This window comes from Oryzias melastigma, linkage group LG5, assembly GCF_002922805.2.
Source record: "Oryzias melastigma strain HK-1 linkage group LG5, ASM292280v2, whole genome shotgun sequence".
In the NCBI taxonomy this organism is placed as follows: Eukaryota; Metazoa; Chordata; class Actinopteri; order Beloniformes; family Adrianichthyidae; genus Oryzias; species Oryzias melastigma.
Window position 1 is genome coordinate 12,561,960 of NC_050516.1, and position 20,221 is coordinate 12,582,180.

At 40.6% G+C, this 20,221-nt stretch overlaps 1 protein-coding gene across 3 annotated transcripts in view; it reads left to right on the forward strand.

Moving 5' to 3' along the window:
* The first annotated feature begins 663 nt into the window (after window positions 1–663).
* shq1 (SHQ1, H/ACA ribonucleoprotein assembly factor) overlaps window positions 664–20,221 on the forward strand; it is a 41,445-nt gene continuing 21,887 nt past the window's right edge. The window contains exons 1-9 of one of the 3 annotated variants that reach the window (XM_024270760.2): window positions 664–1,123; window positions 1,765–1,932; window positions 2,015–2,079; window positions 7,413–7,541; window positions 7,614–7,774; window positions 7,867–7,979; window positions 8,054–8,151; window positions 16,129–16,286; window positions 17,500–17,553. In XM_024270760.2, the coding sequence (XP_024126528.1) occupies window positions 1,790–1,932; window positions 2,015–2,079; window positions 7,413–7,541; window positions 7,614–7,774; window positions 7,867–7,979; window positions 8,054–8,151; window positions 16,129–16,286; window positions 17,500–17,553 (921 nt within the window). In that variant the 5' untranslated portion in view covers window positions 664–1,123; window positions 1,765–1,789. The other 2 variants (XM_024270763.2, XM_024270761.2) reach the window with 2 other exon arrangements.

Here is a 20,221-nt window from a genome sequence, read left to right on the forward strand (position 1 = left end):
ACATTTATGGCCCCGATTTAGCTCCATACATTTCGGCTGATAAGGTGGTTTGGCAGAGAGTTTAACGCTGGATGCCCTTCCTGACACAATTCTGTATTTTTTCAATATTATTTTGTAATTAAAAATAATTAAAAACACAATAAAATAAATAAATTGCAATATAAAAATATACAGGCCCCACCTCGAACATTTGATTGACAGATTCTCCCGAGCCCGCTTTCAGTGGAAGGGATAAGGACTTCCTGCAAGCTCACTCCAGAAATGCGGTAGTAGTGAGGAAATTTGGACACAACCTTGGTTTATTTAATTTTTTTAGTTTGAATCACACTTTATTTACAACATACAGTATCAATGAGTAAAAAACTAGATTTAATTTTTTTTACACTTTCTTTAGTTTTCATGTACTGGAGATTTCTGCATTTTAGGAATAAAATATAAAAAAAAATGTCAAATTAAATCTAGAATGTGTATTTAATACTACGTGTGATTGACTTATCATAAACTAAATAAATTTAAATCAAATCAATTCTGGAATTTGACTATGATATTAAGTCATCATAAGCCCATTCTACTAATATTTATCAAAATAATATTTCATTTCACAAAGAAAACAGAAGTTTATTAAGCCAGGCTCAGTAGTGCCCTAATAAGGGTACAATATCGTATTTCATGGTAATTTAAGGAATAGACTTCTATAGCTTTTCGTTTTAAATTCTATGCTTTTATTTGGAATTGCAAAATGTCTATTAGTATATATTCAACACATATTGCTCTCAACAAAGTCGAGATGACAAGGAATTAAAAAAAGCAGATGTGAAGCTCACAGAGATGGAGTATTCTATAGATTTTATATTTCTCAGAGCTTTTCTAGATGGACAGTTTTTATTTAATTACTAGTAAAAAAAAAAAAAAACGTAATTCCAAAAGTGAAAATGATTATAAAACTGTTCAAAACCTTTGAAAGTAGTCACTTTTATTATTGTATGATGCACAGCCATAGACTTTTATATACAGTCTATGTGCACAGCCAGACTTAAAACAAAGTGCGCGTTTCTGTCATACATTCCGGTAATGTTTGGACCTTCCTCTGAGCACCGGCTGACTGGGATAACTCTGTGTTTTGGTGAGGTTTTTGGGGTCTTTTTTATACGTACACGCCACTTTTTCAGTCAAACTTTGGCAGACATGTTGGAGTAGCACAACTTTCATGTGTGACGTGGAGCGCGCGCGCCATTAATTCTCCGTTTCCGGCCGTTGCTGTGACAACCACGAGGGAACGTGGCTAGCTTGTATTGCAGGCTAACACAGCTGCTTGCTAACCACGGTCAGAACTTCCTTTAAAATTCTCAGCTTTTTTGAATTCTCATTTATTGTTGTTAAATTATGTCGTTTTAAACTTTAATACATACAATTTTAGACTCATTAGAGTTTAAACGTAAATTCGGTGGAGTTGAAAACGGGTTAAATACATTAAAAAAGGTTTAATTTGTTGAAAATGCTTGGTATAAGTGTCTGGTTAATGTAAACACGTGCTAACAGCTGTTTTAATGCAACAGTAGACACACTATTTACAGATAACAGTTTAAATTCTTCACTGTCATGTTAGACTTTAGCTGTGTTTACAATGTTCTCTCATGTGAAGCACGTGCGCAGCTGCTACAGTACCAAAGCCGTCCACTAGATGTCGGACTGTATCAGCTGCCTCACAAATCACAGCAGGCAGGCTGTGATTCTTTATATCTCAGCTTGACCTTCTCACTGCAGGTTTCACCTTAAATCTACCTTCACAATGATAACTCCTGCATTTGAGCTGAGCCAAGATCCAGACTTCCTGATCCTCAGCGCCCGTGTTCCCTACACCAGAACCTCCGAGTTTGACCTCTTTGTCGATGGCACAGATCTGAAGTTTGCTGCAAAACCTTACTTCCTCAGGTGAGTTCACGAACATGCAGATTTGTGTTTGCTGTGTTGCTGTTCTCTGATTTGGTCTTTTCCAATTTCCCAATGTTGTCAGATTAACACTTCCTGGAAGAATTGTGGAAGATGGCAGAGAAAAGGCCACATTCGACATTGATAAAGGTAGGCCACATTCACAAGACCTATAGGAAAATATTGTCAAGGAAATAGTATGACTTTTTTGATTAGTTGTGATTAGCTAGTGCAAAGCATTTTTACCAAATTTGTTTATGCCTCTTTGATTTGTGTATTTGGGTGTTTGTGATGACAAATATGTCAGTTTCTATCTGAAATTTAGGAGTATTTAGCATAGTTATTTAATCTACTTTTTACTAGAGCTGTCAGGCGATTAAAATTCTTAATCGCGATTAATCGCATTTTCTCCAGAGTCAACTCGCGATTAATCGCAAATTTACATTTGGCCTTTTTTTAAGGAAAAAAAATGTGTGGTTCGTAGAATTTAGTAGTTTCTACATTAATTATGAAAACAATAATGACAAAATTAATAGTTTTCATCAGAAATACTTTATTTTGTAACATTGTATTGAGATAAACTTTCTTAACAATAAAAGACTGTAACATAAAATGCCTAACAAAAGCCCAAGTGCAAGTGAAGGGCATTTTAAATTCAAAACTTCAATCAACGTTCAGTAAAATAAAATTAAAAAAACATCAAAAATAACATTTCCATAACACTTTCATGTTCATTTTTTGTCAGGACCAAATCTTTTCCTCCTCTGCTGAACTACAGTAATAAATGAAATCGAGATTTATCATTTCCAATTAACTTTTGTTTTTTAAAACATTAAAGACTGAGAAAAGCGGGATACACTGTGGATAGTTTGACAGTCTGTTACTGCCGCCGCGTACTCTGGCTGCAGCTCGATGCACCGACGTGTCCAGCGGAGCTCACGGATGAATATGCCGGCAGACAGACCGCTATGCTGGGGCTGGATCACGTTTAAACCTCCAGAACATTTAAAACGTCCCCCGGTGCGCTTGCTGTTCGGAACGTCGGGGGTGCGCAGCTCTCGGCGCCGGACGCGAGCCGGTTCCACCAGACGTAGTACTGGACGCGAACCGGAGCCGGGTTAGGGTGCAGGAGCTCTCCAGGTCCTAGCGCCGGCCTGTTTTAGCTCGCAGCTCGGTGGTTGGAGACCCGCCCGTGATCTAGTGTGAGAGCAGCCGGTGAGTTGGAGGGCGGGACGCCCGCGCGCGCGGTATGGAAAAGCACGTATGAGAAAGTCCGCGATTAATGCGTCAAAAAAATTGTCGGCGTCAAGCACACGTCAGATTAATGCGTTTTTAATGCGACAAATCTGACAGCCCTACTTTTTACGTTAGCTTTCTATTCAGAAATTGTTAGCAATTGCTGCATAAAATTTGACATTAGTGTTGCAAAGCAACAATAATATATTTTCTATTTTTGTCTTGCGGATTATTTGGCTTTTCGGTTGAAACTCCAGCAGGAAAAAAAAGCATTTTTAGTAGTATTTCTTGGTTTATTCTAAAAAATTTACTGACTCGTCAGCTTGAATCAGCTTTGACTCTGCTATTTGAAATTGTATTAGAGCTTCCAGACCTTCAGACTGAAGACATGCTGCATTTTAGAACTCCTACAAATGTGATTTGCCCTCAGTTTCCAAGTTCCATTCCAGAAAGTAAATGTTGAGACTCTGATCTAAGTTATGCTGCACTAAGAACTGCCATTATGGGTGGATACAACTTGTCTGAGGGCAAATAAAAGGGCAAATCTGTTCAATGCCCGCAGGAAATATTAAGATAATAAACCACTTGTTAAGCCTATGGGGTAAAAATTTTGATGCACATTTTTTTCTATGGGTATGCTGCAGGGGACAGGTAGTAAGACTTGGGCCCAATCCGAATTCTTCCCTTCTCTCTTCCCCTTAGCCCTTCCCCTTTGCTTGAAGTGGCAGTTTAAGTGGAAGTCGAGTCCAGATTATAATTTTTTAAATTTCACCCTCCAAACGGAGGGGGCCAAAGTCCACAGTTGTGAGGGTAAACCGCCTCGCGATTTAACCGTGGCACTTTTCTTCATATGGGTGCGCTCTGAAGCACAGACGTTTATATTTAAATGTAAGTAATGGCTTTATGTCATAGTATGACCTTTTTAAAGTTATAAAACTGCAGCTGCTATATATATTCAAGTCAATTCAAGCGCTGGAAGCTCCGCTCTAATGCTAGCAGACCGGTGATTATTGATGACGTCATCGTGCAAAAGTGACGTCCAAAATATTAGACACTATTTTTTGATAACCCTCTGTTTGGAGGGCTAAATGAAGGGTAAGGGCTAAGGGGAAGGGAGAAGGGAAGAATTTGGATTGGGCCTTAGAGAACAACTAAGAGTAGGTAAGGATGAATAGTTGAGACGCAGATGTTTCTTTTGGATTTTTGCTTTTTTCAACCCTCCTTCGAACCATGCGCAGGCAGAGCACTGAAAAGAATGATTGGTGAGATTGAGTGGGACCTGGTTGCAGGCAAGATGGAACCCAAACACATCATTAAGCTCATCATTATCCAGAAACAGGAGTGTCACAGCTGTAGCAGAAGCCTAATTTACATATCTATACTAGAAAATTAACCCGGTTCCAGTGTTTATCTTGGGGAAGAGCGTGAACTTTGGATTTAGGACTTCCAGCTAATGATGTTCTGGTCCCACTTGGGGCCATGTTGTTGTCTGTGGCCAGGTCCTCTTGGTGAGATTGGTATCGCTTCGACATTTCATGACTCAGCCAACTCCAGGCGGCAGTCATGTGCTAGTAAACGATAGAAAAAGAAGAGGAAGCCCCTCCCTGTTTGTATAGTGTGAACACTGTGGGAAATACTTGCATTCAAGAATGCGTTTTGCATGTTCTTGAACATGCGATGCATGTGTCTGTAGCTTTACAACCGGTACGGGTCTACTCCTGTACAGGTGCATGTGACTGAGGCATTAGTTTCTTCATACACCAGTGTGAACCATGCCAAACAGAGAAATTGCTTCACATGTTTATGATTGCAGCAACACTAAAGTTGCTGAGCTTCAAAGGTATTTGGATTTTCATGTCGTTCTCATAAAACTTCTAGCTGTGGCCTCTAGTGTGCTCTCGGAACATAAAGAGGCTTTCTGTGAGGCTCATGTAAATGAGCCAGAGCTGGAGGCTGGCTGGAGAGCCGTTGTGTTTTGCATGGGGTTTGTGTGCTCTTCAGAGTATACAAGTGCAGGAAAAACAAACAATGTTTGTGTTGTTGTACAGACAAATTAAAAGGGGTGACAGTTTTGCACGATGCCACTCCCGCTGAACATGATTGATCCTCTGGGCGCCTTTCGCTTGTGTCGGAGTCACTCAGCCGTGCTGAATTAGCTTAACTGATCGTGTTATTCATCCCGTTTAAAGGGCCGCTGGAACCATCTGTAAAACTGTCATGACTGCAGCCTGCAGACCGTAATGGCTCTGTTAGTGGCGACAGTGGCAGCTTCCTTTTATTTTTACATTAACGCTGTTCCCAGGATATTTACTAGACTAGATGTTCTGCTGTCAATGTGATCTGGATCCAATTAGCTGTAATGAAGTGTTTTAAAGAGACATCTCTACTCTTGTGTTAGTGTATGTTTAGAGAAGCCCTGGCCTTGTTTAAACTTCTAAAGACCAATCACATCTACACTTTCAGTCAACTCTAAAAGTCCAGACGCTTTAGATCATTTAACCTTGTTTCCTTGTTTATATTTTGTTAAATATCATAGAGTTTCTTGAATGGTAGACTGAAAATATTCATGAAAATTGAACTTTCTGAGCAGTTATACATCATTAAAACAACCTTTAAAAGAGACCTATCACCTTGACGCTGAAGTTCTTAAGTGTGTCTGCTGTGCTGCTTTTAGGGAGTGTTTTCATGTTTGCCCTGAACTTATCAAGATGCTCAAGGAAGAGTCTTTTGGTATTAATCCTTTATTATCTCTTTAGGTGCCTCTGAAAACACCAATATTATGGTGGATTCACACCAGACGCGATTTATGCAGCAGGGGCGTCGAGTTTCAATGTTAAGTCAATGTACAGAAACAATCTGAGGTGCTGCGGTGTAGTGAGGTTGACTCGGTGCATCAGCCAATCAACTACTCGGGTTTGGGCATGTGATGTTTACAGTGACTTGATCAAAGGATCGAAAATAAAGATTCAGTATAGCCGCTGGATGCAGGATTTTTGTACTGAGCTTCCATCCATTTTCTTAACCTGCTGTTGAGTGAAGGTGGGATGCACCCTAGACAGGTTGCCAGGCGCAGCTTACGCTGCAAGAGTATATTACACCGCACTGGGAGAGACTCTTAATGATCTGGTGAACCCAGACATGGGGATGAACTCTCCAAAACATATAACCCAAGCTACTCACTCAACGTCATCCATGATATCCATGACGCGGCAACAAATAACGTGCGGAAATGGCGGTTGGTCTGGAGCTTCAAGGCGTCGAGCAGTAAATTTGACATGCGTCAAAAGAGAGGTGGCAGATGCGAATTAGACCCAAAAATCACGTCCGGTGTGACAGACCATAACACATGCTCTTTGACCTACTATTGTTACTCTTCAACCATTTACGCAATTAACGTAATTCCAATGGATTCTGGTGGGGTGATCGACTTTGTGCCGCTATGCAACACTCTAAAGTCGCATCAGAATTGGCCGATTTACATCAATTCCATAAGGACTTCACTAGAGTAAAGAGTTGGATATTAACGCAAGGCTGCTTTTCTCCACTTCCGAATTTGCCAAAATTAACATCAATTTCCTAAATGGTTAAAAAGTTAAGATCAACACTGGAGCTAAAACTCTGGTGTTAAATGGTTTAAAACCAGTGTTTTTTTTCTTTCTAAAGGCTATTTTAAACTGAGCTGCAGTGGAAGCAGTTTGTTTTTATAAACAACAACACAGCTGTGGCGGTTAAACATGTGTTAAATTACTTTAAAGTAACAGTTTTATAAACAAGACTGACTAGATTTGACTTTTTAAAAAAGGGGGTGGTTTAACTACCCCGGAGTCTGCTGAAAAAATGAAATCCTAGTTTTGAGTGGAGTCGAAGGATTGTGCGGGGGCTTTTTGTTTTGGATGTTTTAACATTTATTCATGTTTTATTTATTTAATCACACATACAAAAATAAGAATTCATGGACCACAAGGTTAATCAAACAGAAAATAAGAAGAAGTGATGATGTGTGACAGAAACTTGTCTGTTTATTTACATGATCTTGCTCACTCGTGTCGTAGTGTCCTTGGGTAAGACATCGCTACTGATGGTTATAGGTTGGCAGCAGAGTTTAGAGTGTGTACGTTTGTGAATGGGACTATAAAACACCTTGCCTCTTCAAAGAAGGGAGAAAAGGACTAAATAAGTAAATCCATTGACTGTAAAGCAGTAGAATTTGAAGGAGAAGCTGGGCGTACTTTGTGTTATCATTGCAGGACTTTTCACTCTGCGGATCCCAAAGGAGACGGCAGGAGAACATTTCCAGGGCCTGCAGATGCTCACGAGCCTCCTGGCTCCGAAAGGCTCGCGGTCGGCCAAACCGCTGGTGGAGGACCTGAGCGGGGGTGAGCTGCTAGAGAGAAAATTCTCAGCATGATGACAAACTCGAGTCTGACGAAAGCTTCTGGACTGTCCAGCAGAAGGCAGTGGAAATGCAGGAGGCCAGGAGGAGGACGAGGAGGAGTTTGACTGGCAGATTGAGCAGGAGGTTTACAAGGAGAAGTCTGAGGAGGAGCTGGGACTGCTGCAGAAGTACGGCTTCGCCAATCAAAGGTGCGGCGTTTTCCATCGACTGCAGGTAAGACTCTTGTCTTAAGGTGCGTTCACATCATTTTTTGTGTGTTTTTCATTCGTCCGAAACTCTGATTTCTGCGTTGGAACGGACTTTAGGAGGAGCTCTGTGAGGTGATCGACCTGAAGAATCCAGAGGGAACGTCTGCAGCGGAGAGGCGGCAGGCTCGGCTGCAAGCAGAAGCCTCCGCCTTCTCCTCTGACCATTACCTGTGAGCTCTGGTGGTTGATGCTTGGTCATATATTTGTGATGCAGCTTTAAGATACATATCTGTGTTTTTAAAAGGGCGGATCTGTTTGAAGATGATGAAATAAAGAGGCTTCTAAAGTTCAGACCCTGGTGGACAAAACTGAGAGTTTCCCCGGAGCAGGAAGAGGAATCTGGTGAGTTTTTGCTTCAGATCAGAGGAACTGTCAGTGTCTGTGGACGTTTATTCTACAGCCTCAGACCCACTCTGATCTTATTTAAGTGTTCCCAATGGTCTTTTAATTATGATTTAGCCATTTTTAGGCAGTATCAGAAAACTTGTGTTGTTTTCCACGTCATAGTTTTTCTAGAAGAGCAGTAGAAAGAAGAAATTGCAACAGATTGCTGAAAGCAATCAGAAGTTTGAGCATTTTAATAGATTTCATTAATCTATTAAAATAGCTGTTTAAATGCTCTTTAAATCCTCAAAAGGTGGCACTAAATATTTAATAACTGTTTAAATTATATATCATTTATGTGACCAAGATGTTTAAGTGTGCTATTTCTCCAGCAGTAATTTTAGAGACCTGAGTTACTCATGAATACTTTTCTCAGCACCATCTAAAGCATTTGCATGCTATATTTCTACTATCTGAACTCAAGCAGTTTAACAGGTGAAATGTGTTAAGCTTCCAGTAGAAGAAACAGACATTTCTCTCATGGTTTTGAGGAATCATGGGTAATAGCTTTGTCCATTTATTTTCTATAGCAAAAAATATAATACAAAAATTAATTACAGATTAACTATAATAGCTTTTTGTGTCAAAAGTAACGTCACACTAGTCACAGGGGAGCCCAAAAGTCCAATTTTATTCTTATATCTATAGTAGTTTTAGAGATCCAAGATTATTTTATGTTATTTAAAAATTGGTGGAGCTTTAAATAGCATAAAGTCATTTTAAATGGCTATTAAAGTTACCTTATCAGCTTTAATAAGGTTCATTTGTAGCATTCAGAGACATTCTTGCTGCTTTTATAAGCCTTTTGTGTAGCTTTCAAAAGCATTTTATATGGCTTTTGAAAACTTTTGAAAGCAGTGTTGCAAGCTATTTTTAAATCTTTAAATAGGTTTGACAGTTGTAAAAGCCTTACTAGGCTTTGAAGCTTCCATAAGATTCTGTTTAAATCAAACAAACACGATACTCAAGGTTTTGAGGAATCATGGGTAACAGCTTGGTCTCATTCATTTATAAACAAACTATTAAAGCTTTTGGTACTTGCTGTCAGCAATCAGACAATTCACCTCTGAGTTTTGCGTGGGACCGTCTACGTGGAGCAACTCCACCCCCTTTCCCCTTCCTGTTGCTCTTTGTTTGATCGGAGCTGGGAGCTTGAGGCCCGCCCAGCATACTTTCTACATCACAAATACAAACTTTTCAAACTGCATTTTTTTCATCTGTTCCTGATTCACAGTAATGTGAATAGAGAAATACTCAGACATACAATTTTAAGCTTAAATTCTTAATAGATGTTCTCCATCATCATAAAAATACCACAAGAACATGTCAAAAACAGTTTTCATCTGAGCTGCCTTGTTCCAATGGCCCACATTCGCCATCTTCAGGGTTTTAGTCTTAACTTCAGCACCTCAGCAACTTGGGGTGAGAAATGTTTGTTCAGGGGCTGACGGGGGTCCAGGTGTGTGGATGATGTAGACGTTCTCATCTGTGGCTGCCGGGCTCTTTGTGTTTTTACCGTAGTTAATGGACAGCCATCATTCAGGCCATTAGTCGCAGCCTGATTGTTTTTGTTTTACTTTTAGCTGCTCTTTCCAGCTGCTCGCCGCACTCATCAGACGGCATGAGTCGCTCCGGCGCACGTAAATACACTAAATTGAACCTGATGTCTTGATTGACAGCTGAAATAGCATTAGCCTCAGCTGGGCGTGAAGAACGGCGACAGTCAGAAGATTTAAGCAGCTCGCCCGTCAAATCTTGAAAGAGTGTTTTTTTTTTTTTTTGTGATTTAACTGTCGGCCGTATATTTCAAAGAGGGAACTGTTAGTCCTCTGTGGATGTACCCCCCCCACTTGCTTCTGCTCAGGCTGATATATATGTCAGCTGACAGATGGATGTGGACGTGAGTGCTAATGAAGTAGAAAGTGGCCCCTTTGTGCTCTGCAGAGTCCGGACCCAGCTGTCCTCCGGGGGCCATCCGGGCTAAGTGGTCTTGACAGCTTAACCTCTATCTGCTGCTCTTTATGCTCAACTTAAGAAATCATATCTTTCACCACCTCCGATGATCTTTTAGACTCATCATTAACTTGGCTGCAGCATTCTGAATGATTGAAGAGTCAATAGAGAGGGAAGGCGTTGTATTTTTATGACCATAAGTTGATTGTTTGGCCTTATACTCAGGTGTGATTATATGTGATTTAAAAAAATAACCTCTAGAGGGCACTGTAGCTATGTGTATCATTAAATACTACAGACAACAATGCAGAAAAAGAAGTGTTGCTCAGTTTTATGCTATGTTCACAGCCAAGCGTTTGAAAATCAATCATGAAGGAGAAATGATTAATTGTGGTTTGTGCCCGGCTGGAATGATATGAAACCTAGTCTTTTATATGTTAGAATGGAAAAAAATGGCTGAAGATTCGCAAGATTTGGACCGCTTTGACATTTCGCACCAAGCCTCCTCCAACTGTAGGTACACGTGTTAGTATCGGGTAGCGACAGACTTGTGTTAACACCATATGCTGAAAGTGCATGCAAAAACCCACTTTCACCTCATTCTTGAACGCACCACACTTCCCTGGTGTGAACGTAGCTTTACGCCAGGCTTTTTTTAGTGAGCCTGAATCTACATTTCCAAAATCCAGTCCTCTGGAAATTTCCTGGAAGTCAATGCTAAAAACTAGCGAGCATCAATGTTGACTAGATTGGCAAATATAGACCACAATGTATTGCGTTTGAACAATTTGTCATTTGGAAAAAACAATAAAAGTACTGTATTTTTGGAATACAAGTCGGGTTTTGTTTGTGTAGTTTGGGCAGGGATGTGGCCTATACTCAGATACAACTAAAATATTTGAAAAATGAATAGCAGCGACCACTAGAGGGCACTACAGGTGAATGTATCAGTATTTGCTACCAACAGCGATGCAGAAGAAGTGCTGCTCAGTTTTTCGCCGAGTTTGGCGGAATTGTTCCAAAGTGACGCAGACGATGAAGAATTCAACAGATTTTTTTTATTTGAAGTGACATGAAGAGTTCTAAGAGACTTGTTAGCATGTTTTGTGTGCCGCTGTTACTAGAATAATTGTTCATATCTTGTTCTAATTTACTAGATTTACTATGTTACTATGTTTCACGAAGCTAAACAAGTATCGGTGTGTTTGTTACGGTAGTGAAGCGTGCATACATTCATTACTGTTATCTATTCCGTTACATTGATTTCAAGATGAAATGTCAGCTCCTGCTTCTGTATTTGTTAAAGAAATTTCTCTTTCTTATACTCCAGTGCAACTTACATATGATTTTTTTTACTTTATTATCAGCTTATAGTCCATAAAAGTATATGTCTGCTTTGCTCTTGTTGACTGTTCTGAAAGCTACAAACTGTTGACCTTCTGATGTCTTGTGTCGCTCTTAAATCGACTCTTTTATGCAGCTGCAAATAATTTCTAAATCTGAGAAAACTTTCTGATTCTCAGAAAAAAAAGTTATTTTTCCACAGTTTGAGATTCATCCTGAGTTTATCTCGAGGTGAGAGGTAGTTTGAGGAGACGGTAGCGCTGAGGAAAAGACTAAAAGCAAGGCTGAAGATGTGGAGTTTCCTCTGGGAGGAACAAGAGGAGGAGGATAGGATCAAGAACGAGAACATCAGAGGAGCGGCTCAGCTTAGATGCTCTGGAGATGAAGGCAGGTTGAGATTTATGGTCTTCAGAGGAGGAGCAGTGAAGGTGTTGCTAAGAGGATTCTGAGGTTAGAACTTCCAGGCTTAAAGGAGGAACAAATGTTAGATTTAAAGGAGTTTGCTGTGCTGACCCTGGAGGGGTGCAGCTGACGCAGGACCCGCTTTGTTATGACCTTTCTGCTCTCTCTGAAACTTTATCTTCTTGAGATTATGTTTAGAAAATAAAATAATGAAATAATCCAGTGCAGAACAAACCTCATGATCCAGATATCGAGATTCAGTTTTCTGTAGGATATATTTTATTCATTTCATTTTAATATTTATTTATTTTGCTTTGTAACCAATGATGATAAAAGCCTAACTCCCATTATAAACACAAACGGTGAAATCATTATGCGTTTAGCTCAGGACTATTTCTGTTTTCTGCTTAAAGGAAATTTGTGCGTGGTGTTCAGACTTTTTTTTTCTCATCAAGGCGCAAATCTGGCGATTGTGGCATTTACCATAAGGAACTATTAAGCTGAAATCTGGGTCTCTTATGGTGCATTTTGTTCTGAAGGAACGACAGATCAGAAAACAGAGTTTTACTTTGAAAAACACGGAGATTCTCCCCCATTTTCTCCTTTTGCTCAGGGAAACTGTAGTCTCTTTAGGTCTTCTAAACCCTTTTAACATCTGATATGTCACTGGCGACACCCAAAAAAAACCCCCAAAAAAACGACCATTACTCCTCAACCGTTTACGTGATCAATGTGAATCTGCTAAAGGAAGGTAATTATAAAGATAAATAAATAATAAACAATAAAGTTTTGTAACTTTCTAAACTTTTTTTTAATCTTGATTTTACGCAGTTATTGAAATGTTACTTGTGTGGAAGGAGGACTACGTTGATTCTATCTAATTTTGTTGAGTTTCTTAAAAAATTAGTCTCATTAGGATAATTTGCCTTAAAAATATTTTTTTTATAAAAAATTATTTTAAAAAGAATAGCTGCTTAGCTCGCATTTCATTGTCCTGCAGAGGTCGCTGTGATTATCTCCACAATCTGGAGCCACTTTTCTGCTTTTCCGACTCAACAGGTACTTTAAAGCCTGTTTGCTTGGTGCCACTGCACCATCTGGACCTGCAGGGAGCGGCGGAGAGCCAGGCACGTCGCTCCAGTCGGAGGAATTAGGTCAGAAATTAATTTTCTCCAGCTTTGGGCTAAAGCTCGATGGAATTGAGCGGCTTCCCAGCGGGGCTGAAAGACCGTGATGATAATGCGAGTGGCTCTCAACACTCAGTGTTTTTTTTTTCCCTCTGAGCTCACATCTTGCGCTGTCCTGCGTCCGCCTGGCTGCGCTCTGCCTCTGCAGCTCAGGTGTCCTCTGCAGGGGACTGAAGTCTGACGTAATGCAGCAGGAATCTCCCTCATCCTGCAACCAGAAAAAAATGTGTGCATTCGCCTGTTTCCTGCAGCCAACACACACTGTGCACAGAGCGTGTGTGTGTGGGGGGCGTCCGAGCAGGGACTCTTCTCATGCATGCAGCAATTGCTTTCAGCTGTTTTCAGGAGCTGCTGGGGAAAAAAAAGGCAAACCAGTCGACTTGCTGCAGGCGTTCAGCGTGCCTGTCGGTGTCAGACGATGCAGATTGCTTAAATGGGATTGAAGTCTGTTTGTGTCGCCCCATTAGGCTTACCACAGATCCCCATTAAGCAGATGTCTCTTTTGAAAAGACATTTAATGGATTTACAGAGAGCAGGAAAAGAGGAAAACTCAGGCGTTTAAATCTGGCTAATTTTGTCTGTTAAAGGTGGGAGATTTGGGTTACATTTAGCAGTTTATGACCAGACAGATGCTTTCTATTTGAAACCTGAGTCTGAGTGAAGTTAGAAACCACACCAAATAAATGTGGTAATTAGTGAAAATAGTTTTTGGCTAATGTTTAGTTTCTTTTTGAACTGCACACACCCAAACTTTGAAGACCTACTCTGATTAAAATAGCATTTTTGATGTTTTTAGCATGTATCTTGTGGCATGTGTTAAGGAAATTAAGCTTTGTTGTGCATCAGAGCAAATGAAAACCTTTCATAGGAAAAAGAGCCTATTTGTGATGAAGAAAATACGCTTTTTTTTCATTTTGGCTTAAAACGACCATTTGAAAATAGATGAAAATATGATCAGAGTGTAACTTTAAAGAAACTGAAAATGCAGCGTTTTTAGTTTTCACATTGCAAAATTTTGGCAAAAAAGGGATTAAAAAATATTTACATTTAAAGAAACTTCTTTAGTACTTTTTTTAAACAGATTTTTAGCTATCCACACATCACTAGTGTCAAAGACACGGCTTTGCATAAAACAGGAGGAGATTTTATCCTTATCTCAACTTTTACCAATTTAAACAGCCTGGAAAATTTCCATTCCTGTTCAAACAGCAGTGAATAAATCAAGGATTTAAACGTGTAGAGGTTTCCACAAGTCTCCATTCTCCAGTGTTCCTTTGCAGACACTGTTCGTGCGGGCTGCAGCCTCATTCTGACCGTGATGACATTAAGTGTCATGTGAGTTCAGCCTGAGACGCCACGTTTTCACCACTGAAGCAGATGTGTTGTCAAATTATTAGAGTAACACAGAAGCTTTCCTCCAAAAACACACGAGTGGTTGTTTGCCAGCATTTCAGAACAGAAAATTGGCACATTAGAGCTATTTTAAGGTCAGAGGTCATGTTCAGAATGTGAATGGCAGTTCACCCCTACAGCTTCCCTTTAAATTATAATTAACACCAAACAAAATACTATACAGAATGGAGCTGAACACAGAACACCACAAAGAACACGACGACATACACCACACTAGTCTGCTCAACACAGTTTACATATCAAGTGGAGATGAGCATCAAGCAAAGCTCCTTTGTCGAGGTCTGGAGGTCCACACTGTGCTTTAGACAGGGGTGGGATTAATATTAGACAATGTTTGGCGATTGCTCGAGGCCCCCCAAATGTCTGGAACTCTGACCTGAACACTTAATAAAAGTGGCTAAAATACATTTCATGTACATTATTATTTTAAAAACACGCCACGAATCAGTGAAATGGCTTAAGATTGAGCTTGTGAAAGTTTTGTCCTCCTTCATCTCTGCAGTAATGGGAGATTCCAGTCGACACCAAGTTCGCAGATTAGGTGGTTTTACGCCCAATTTAGCGTTTTTTATTCTGATTTTTTGGGGCAAAATTTGCTTTAGTTGAGTGGACATAATATTGGCGGTTTTGGATTGATTCTGCATCCCTTAGTTCCTTATTGAAATATGTTTAAACCAAGGACGTGCAGTCAGGGGCGGCAGGTGAAGCTGTGTCTCACCTGCCGTCATAAGATGTATAGCTTACTAATAACAACATTAATGAGTCCACTGACCTGTTTCGTAATGTAAATTATACGTTTGATCCTAATAATTTCATTTTTATCCTCAAAATTGCTGTGTGTTGCATACACTGAAAAAAGTGAAATTTATCAATTAACAAAGGTTCTGTAATTTGTCACATTTAAAGTTAGTTTCTAATAAATACAAATTTTGAGTTTATGGTTCACACAACTCAAACATTTAATTTAATAAAACCGCAGAGCTTTTGTTATTTGATCCAACGTTTCACTTTTTACTGTGTAGTTCCTGTTCAATTTCAGCACAGAGTCTTCTGCAGAGGACCCCATTTTATTTCTTACCTAGGGGGGTCTCAAACTGCTAAGTCTACCGCTGGCTTTAAAGACTGCTTTAAAGACATCAGCTCTGGTTTAATTGGAGGCCATGTCTCTCCAGCACCACACCTGAAAATGATCAGAGAGAAAAAGTCCTACAAAGATCCACAGAACACAGAGGTGCCACTCTTATAGAGAAATAAAGTACGCAAAACACAGAATCAAAGAAAAACAGAACTAAATACGGCCACAAACACTGACTATAAGTAAACTTCATCAACCTAACTTCATGTTTGTCTGTGATCGGGGAGCGGCGAAATCACTCCAAACCTTCACTTTTGTAGCATTAAACCTGAGAGCGTTTAAGTCCGTGTAAGCTCACGCACCACACTTCATCATTTATGTTTGAGGAAAGCAGAATGGATCCCCCCGCCCATATCTATCCAGCTTATTGTGAGCATGCTCTTAAAGACTTAAAAGCTCTAAGCCCGCTTTGATGAAGCTGTTTATCCCTGCAGCCAAACAGCGCGCTGCTTTGTTATCTGGAGTCGTGCATTTGAGTGGAAAACTGTTGGTCTCTTGTAGCGGTGTCGTTCAGCGAGGAAGAGCGGGAGCAGCTGAGGAGATTCACCAACCGCTCCTACCTGCTGGACAAGACGTCCCGCCGCCAAGCCTGGCTCAGCCTGGTGGACATCCTGCTGGCTTTCTGCTATGAAGTGCGCTCTACAGAGGGGGAGCACAGTGTAAGTGTGTGTGTGTGTGTGTGTGGGGGTGTGTGTGTGTGTGTGTGTGTGGGAGGTGGCAGGCTCCTCCTGAACACTGCTTAGTCTTGGATGACAAACCCCTCTATCCTCACATCCTTCAGGCCCCTTCCATTTTGCTCAGGGCCTTAAGAGATTACGAGCAGATCCCGGAGCTTAGCGCAGGTCTCTTTGTGTGCCGCTCCTGCGCCGAAAAGTGACAAAGACCCACGTTGTTATCAGAGACACTTGAGTGAAACGTTCCGAGCTGCAGAATGATCACTTTTTACGTCTGCGATGCGACATCTTCTGAAATGAGGGTTAGAGATGAGCAAAGTACAGTAGACGATGATGCCTTTACCGTCTGTTGTTGTTGAACCATCTTCATAGCCCAAGTCCCACTCTGATCAACTTTTGATGTGTTTTGAAAGTGTTCCCAGTGATCTTTTAATTGGGATTTAGCTTTTTTTAGGTAAAATCTGAAATCGATTACATTTTCTAGGACGGTTTCTCCAGAGCAGCAGGAGTTTATTAGATTTTTAAATCTGAGTTATGGACGGGACTGTTGCCATGGAGCAAGCCCCCTTACCCTTCCCATAATCCACAAGTTTACATGCTCTCCCACTAGCTTACAGCCCCTTATTAACCTAAACTATCCAGTCGTTCACAAAGAGATGTGCTTGTAACCTCCTAGCATCACAAATGCACTGCTTTTCAAACTGCATTTTTTCGTCTGCTCCTGATTAACAAAGTAATATTCAGAAATGCAATTTTAAGCTTCATTTTCTTTATATATGTCCTCTATCGTCAGAAAAATCTCAAAAGAACATGTTGAAAAAAACATTTTTATTGAAGATGTTTAAATAAGCACTCCCACTCACACTCTCTCTACCATGTTTGAGAGTTGCTCTGAAGATTTTTTTATTTTAAGTGAAGACTGTCTAACAGGAAAGACCATTGAAATGATTAACTAGTTCACTGTGAGCTAAAGGAAAGTTTGAAAAGAAAAAAAACAGAACGTCCTGCTCCTTTCTAGACTTTAGGATTTATCAGAAAAACTGAAACATTTTGACAAATTAAAAAAACTATTTAATAAGAGTGTGCGCATTCTCAAATCTGTTATCAAATACATTGAAACAAATGAAATGTCAAACTCGAGTGTAGAATTTTTTTGTCTGTTTCGATTCTGCTGACCCGGTTTTCCTGGCTACTGCAGGTGGAGTCGCCGTGGACGATCAGGAAGCTGAGCGGGACTCTGAGCTGGCTGGAAGTGAGTTAAAGCCATTGATTAAAATCTGCTTTAAAGGTTTTCTGTCAGGATTATAAAATCATGAAAGATGAATCCATTTCAGAGCTTGTAAATGGTCATTGATTACTAATCATTTGAAGAGTAAATGCCGGCGTCATTTTGATGCGTACGGCAAAGGAGTAAGAATTCACCACGTTGGTTTTTACCCATCAGTAGTAAACAAAGTAAAACAAACGTTCAGTATGTATTACTTTAAGATGATGACTTATGGCTCACACAAAAGGCAAACAAAGATGTCTTAAATATGCTTCATTGGAAGCTAATTTAACCCATTAAAGTCCCCAATGACAACTCGCAGTAACAGTTTAGGGTTGATCCCTTCCTGGTCCTGCATGACCGCACATTGGTGCGTTCACACGGCTTTCCCGCCACAGAGGAGCTGAGGTTGGTTTGGTGTTTGCGTCAGTGCTTAGCCGGTTCAGCTCCGGAGCCTCCAAAGAACCTTGTGTGTTAAACAAGTCAGTGTGACGATGTTTTGTAATGGAATATGCCATTACGCAACTAGATACCCAGTGTGATTAGTCATCAAAAGAGTCGACCAAATCTGGTTTGAATCCTTGTGGGGTCGCCGTCTAACAGCTGCTGCACCTGGTGTTAAGGAAAGCTTGGTCCTGAACAAACACCAGATCCGTTGGAAAGACCTTTTCGTAGATGCATACGAGAAACGGAGGAGGCAATTAGATGTGGAAGAACTTGACTCGCCCGGACAGAGTCAACCCATGCCTAAGAGAAAACCTTTGGAATGAATAATGGTTAAAATCCAAAAAACACTCCTAAACCTGCAGAAATCCTTCCAATAAAAACTGTTTTATCTGTAAAGGGTGAATTTTAAACTGGACGTCACCAAAGTTTACATGCCTAACAGCAGAGTGAATACTGAACACAGCCTAATGGATTTAAAAGGGGAAAGTTGAAGTTTTTTTTTTTTTTTTAATTAAAAACTCAAATGGATTTCTCTGACATGAACATTGGCTGTAAATGAGAACTTGATTGAGTAACCCTTCCCTCTTCGCAGTAGAAAAAAAAAGTTCCTGCTTGTTACAAGAATTCAAAATTCCATAAACTTCTATGGAGAAATAAACAGCTGTTATTTTCATTCTGTTTGTCAGAATGAGCCTTCTTGCTTTACTTCCTGTTTTTAGAAAGTTTTTGCCAGTCCTTATTTATTACTTGTTTTTTTTTTGTTTCCAATAGTGCAAGTTATTCAGTTTCAATTCATTTTTATTAATATATCACAAAACAGTTTTCTCAATGGGGTTCACACCGGTAACTGTACAAGAGCATCAAATCAGTCACAAAATATAAGCAATAGCTGATTGCTAAACTTAGACTAAACTAAACTGGGCATCCCTGCTCTTAGACCCTCCTTCTTGGTAAGGAAATACTCCTAAAAAAACAGATTCTGGGACAAAAAAAGAAGAAGCATCAGGGATGTCCACAAGAAGGAGGGATCCTCACCCAGGACGGACGGGTGACGTACTGTTAAAGAAGAATTAGCTTATCTAACCCTACAACCACATGTTTGAACAGTGCAGCAGATGGGCTTCATACTGATAGAGCTGGGACAGTCGAGCCAGAGGTGAGGTCCACTGCCAAGAACAGGAGCACAGATGAGCCCCCTTGATCGGGGGAGTGGGAAGGAGGGACAACACATGAATCGCACTGCATTAAACACAGGCATGGAGTAATAAATAAAAAATAGATGATAAAGAATAGTGGAGAGGAGCAGTGGAGACGTAGATAGAGGACAGAACCCCAGTGCACCATACTTTCCCCAGATACTAACTTCTAGTAGCCTACTAGCAACTAATTGGTATTTCATTGAAATATAATCCAAACATTTTAATAGTAAGTTGCATGAGAGTGGTTACCATAGAAACGTTGACTCAGACTGACTGCTTACTGATGTCTTCTCGCTCCAACATGGCGGTGTCTGCATCGAATTGACTTTATTCGGTTGGAGCCGGAAGTGAGTTGCCTTTTATGGGTGACGTCACCCTCACTCTGTCCAGTTCTCATATACATTCACTGGATTTGAAGCCTAATTTACTCAGCAAGTTGAGAAACTGGTGTAACTGTGACAAACTATGGTTGATGTGAAGCCACATCTGCCTCAGTCCCCCACCCCCCAACCCCCAACACAACTCCATAAATCACGAAAAACCCTCGACTGACACATTAGACGGATGGAGGGGGGCTTTACTAATGTTACCGCTGCTCTGTGTGTGTCTTGTTGTTGTTCAGCTCCTGCTTCAAAATAGGATACAGTTTATCCTTTATCAATGCGGCGGGGGGGATTGTGTCCCTCATTTGATCCGTCTGGAATCTTTTCACTATAGAGTTTGAGTGGTGGAGGTTTTCCCGCTGCGGTGACACTGAACTGAAGGAGGGGGAATCACCTGGACTGCACTCCACCCCCTCCCATCCGCTCGTGCTCATCACACTGTCGGAGGAGCTGTCAACTCCTATCAGCATCATTTCTCCTCTTCATAATCTCCACATTAGATCCCATCTCCCCGTTTGAGTGGCAGTCTGTCAGTGTGTTTACCCCCCACCCCCACCCCCCTCCTTATCTTTCTCTCTTGATGCCCCGTCTCCTCAGAATGCTACCCCCACCACCTCCTCTTGT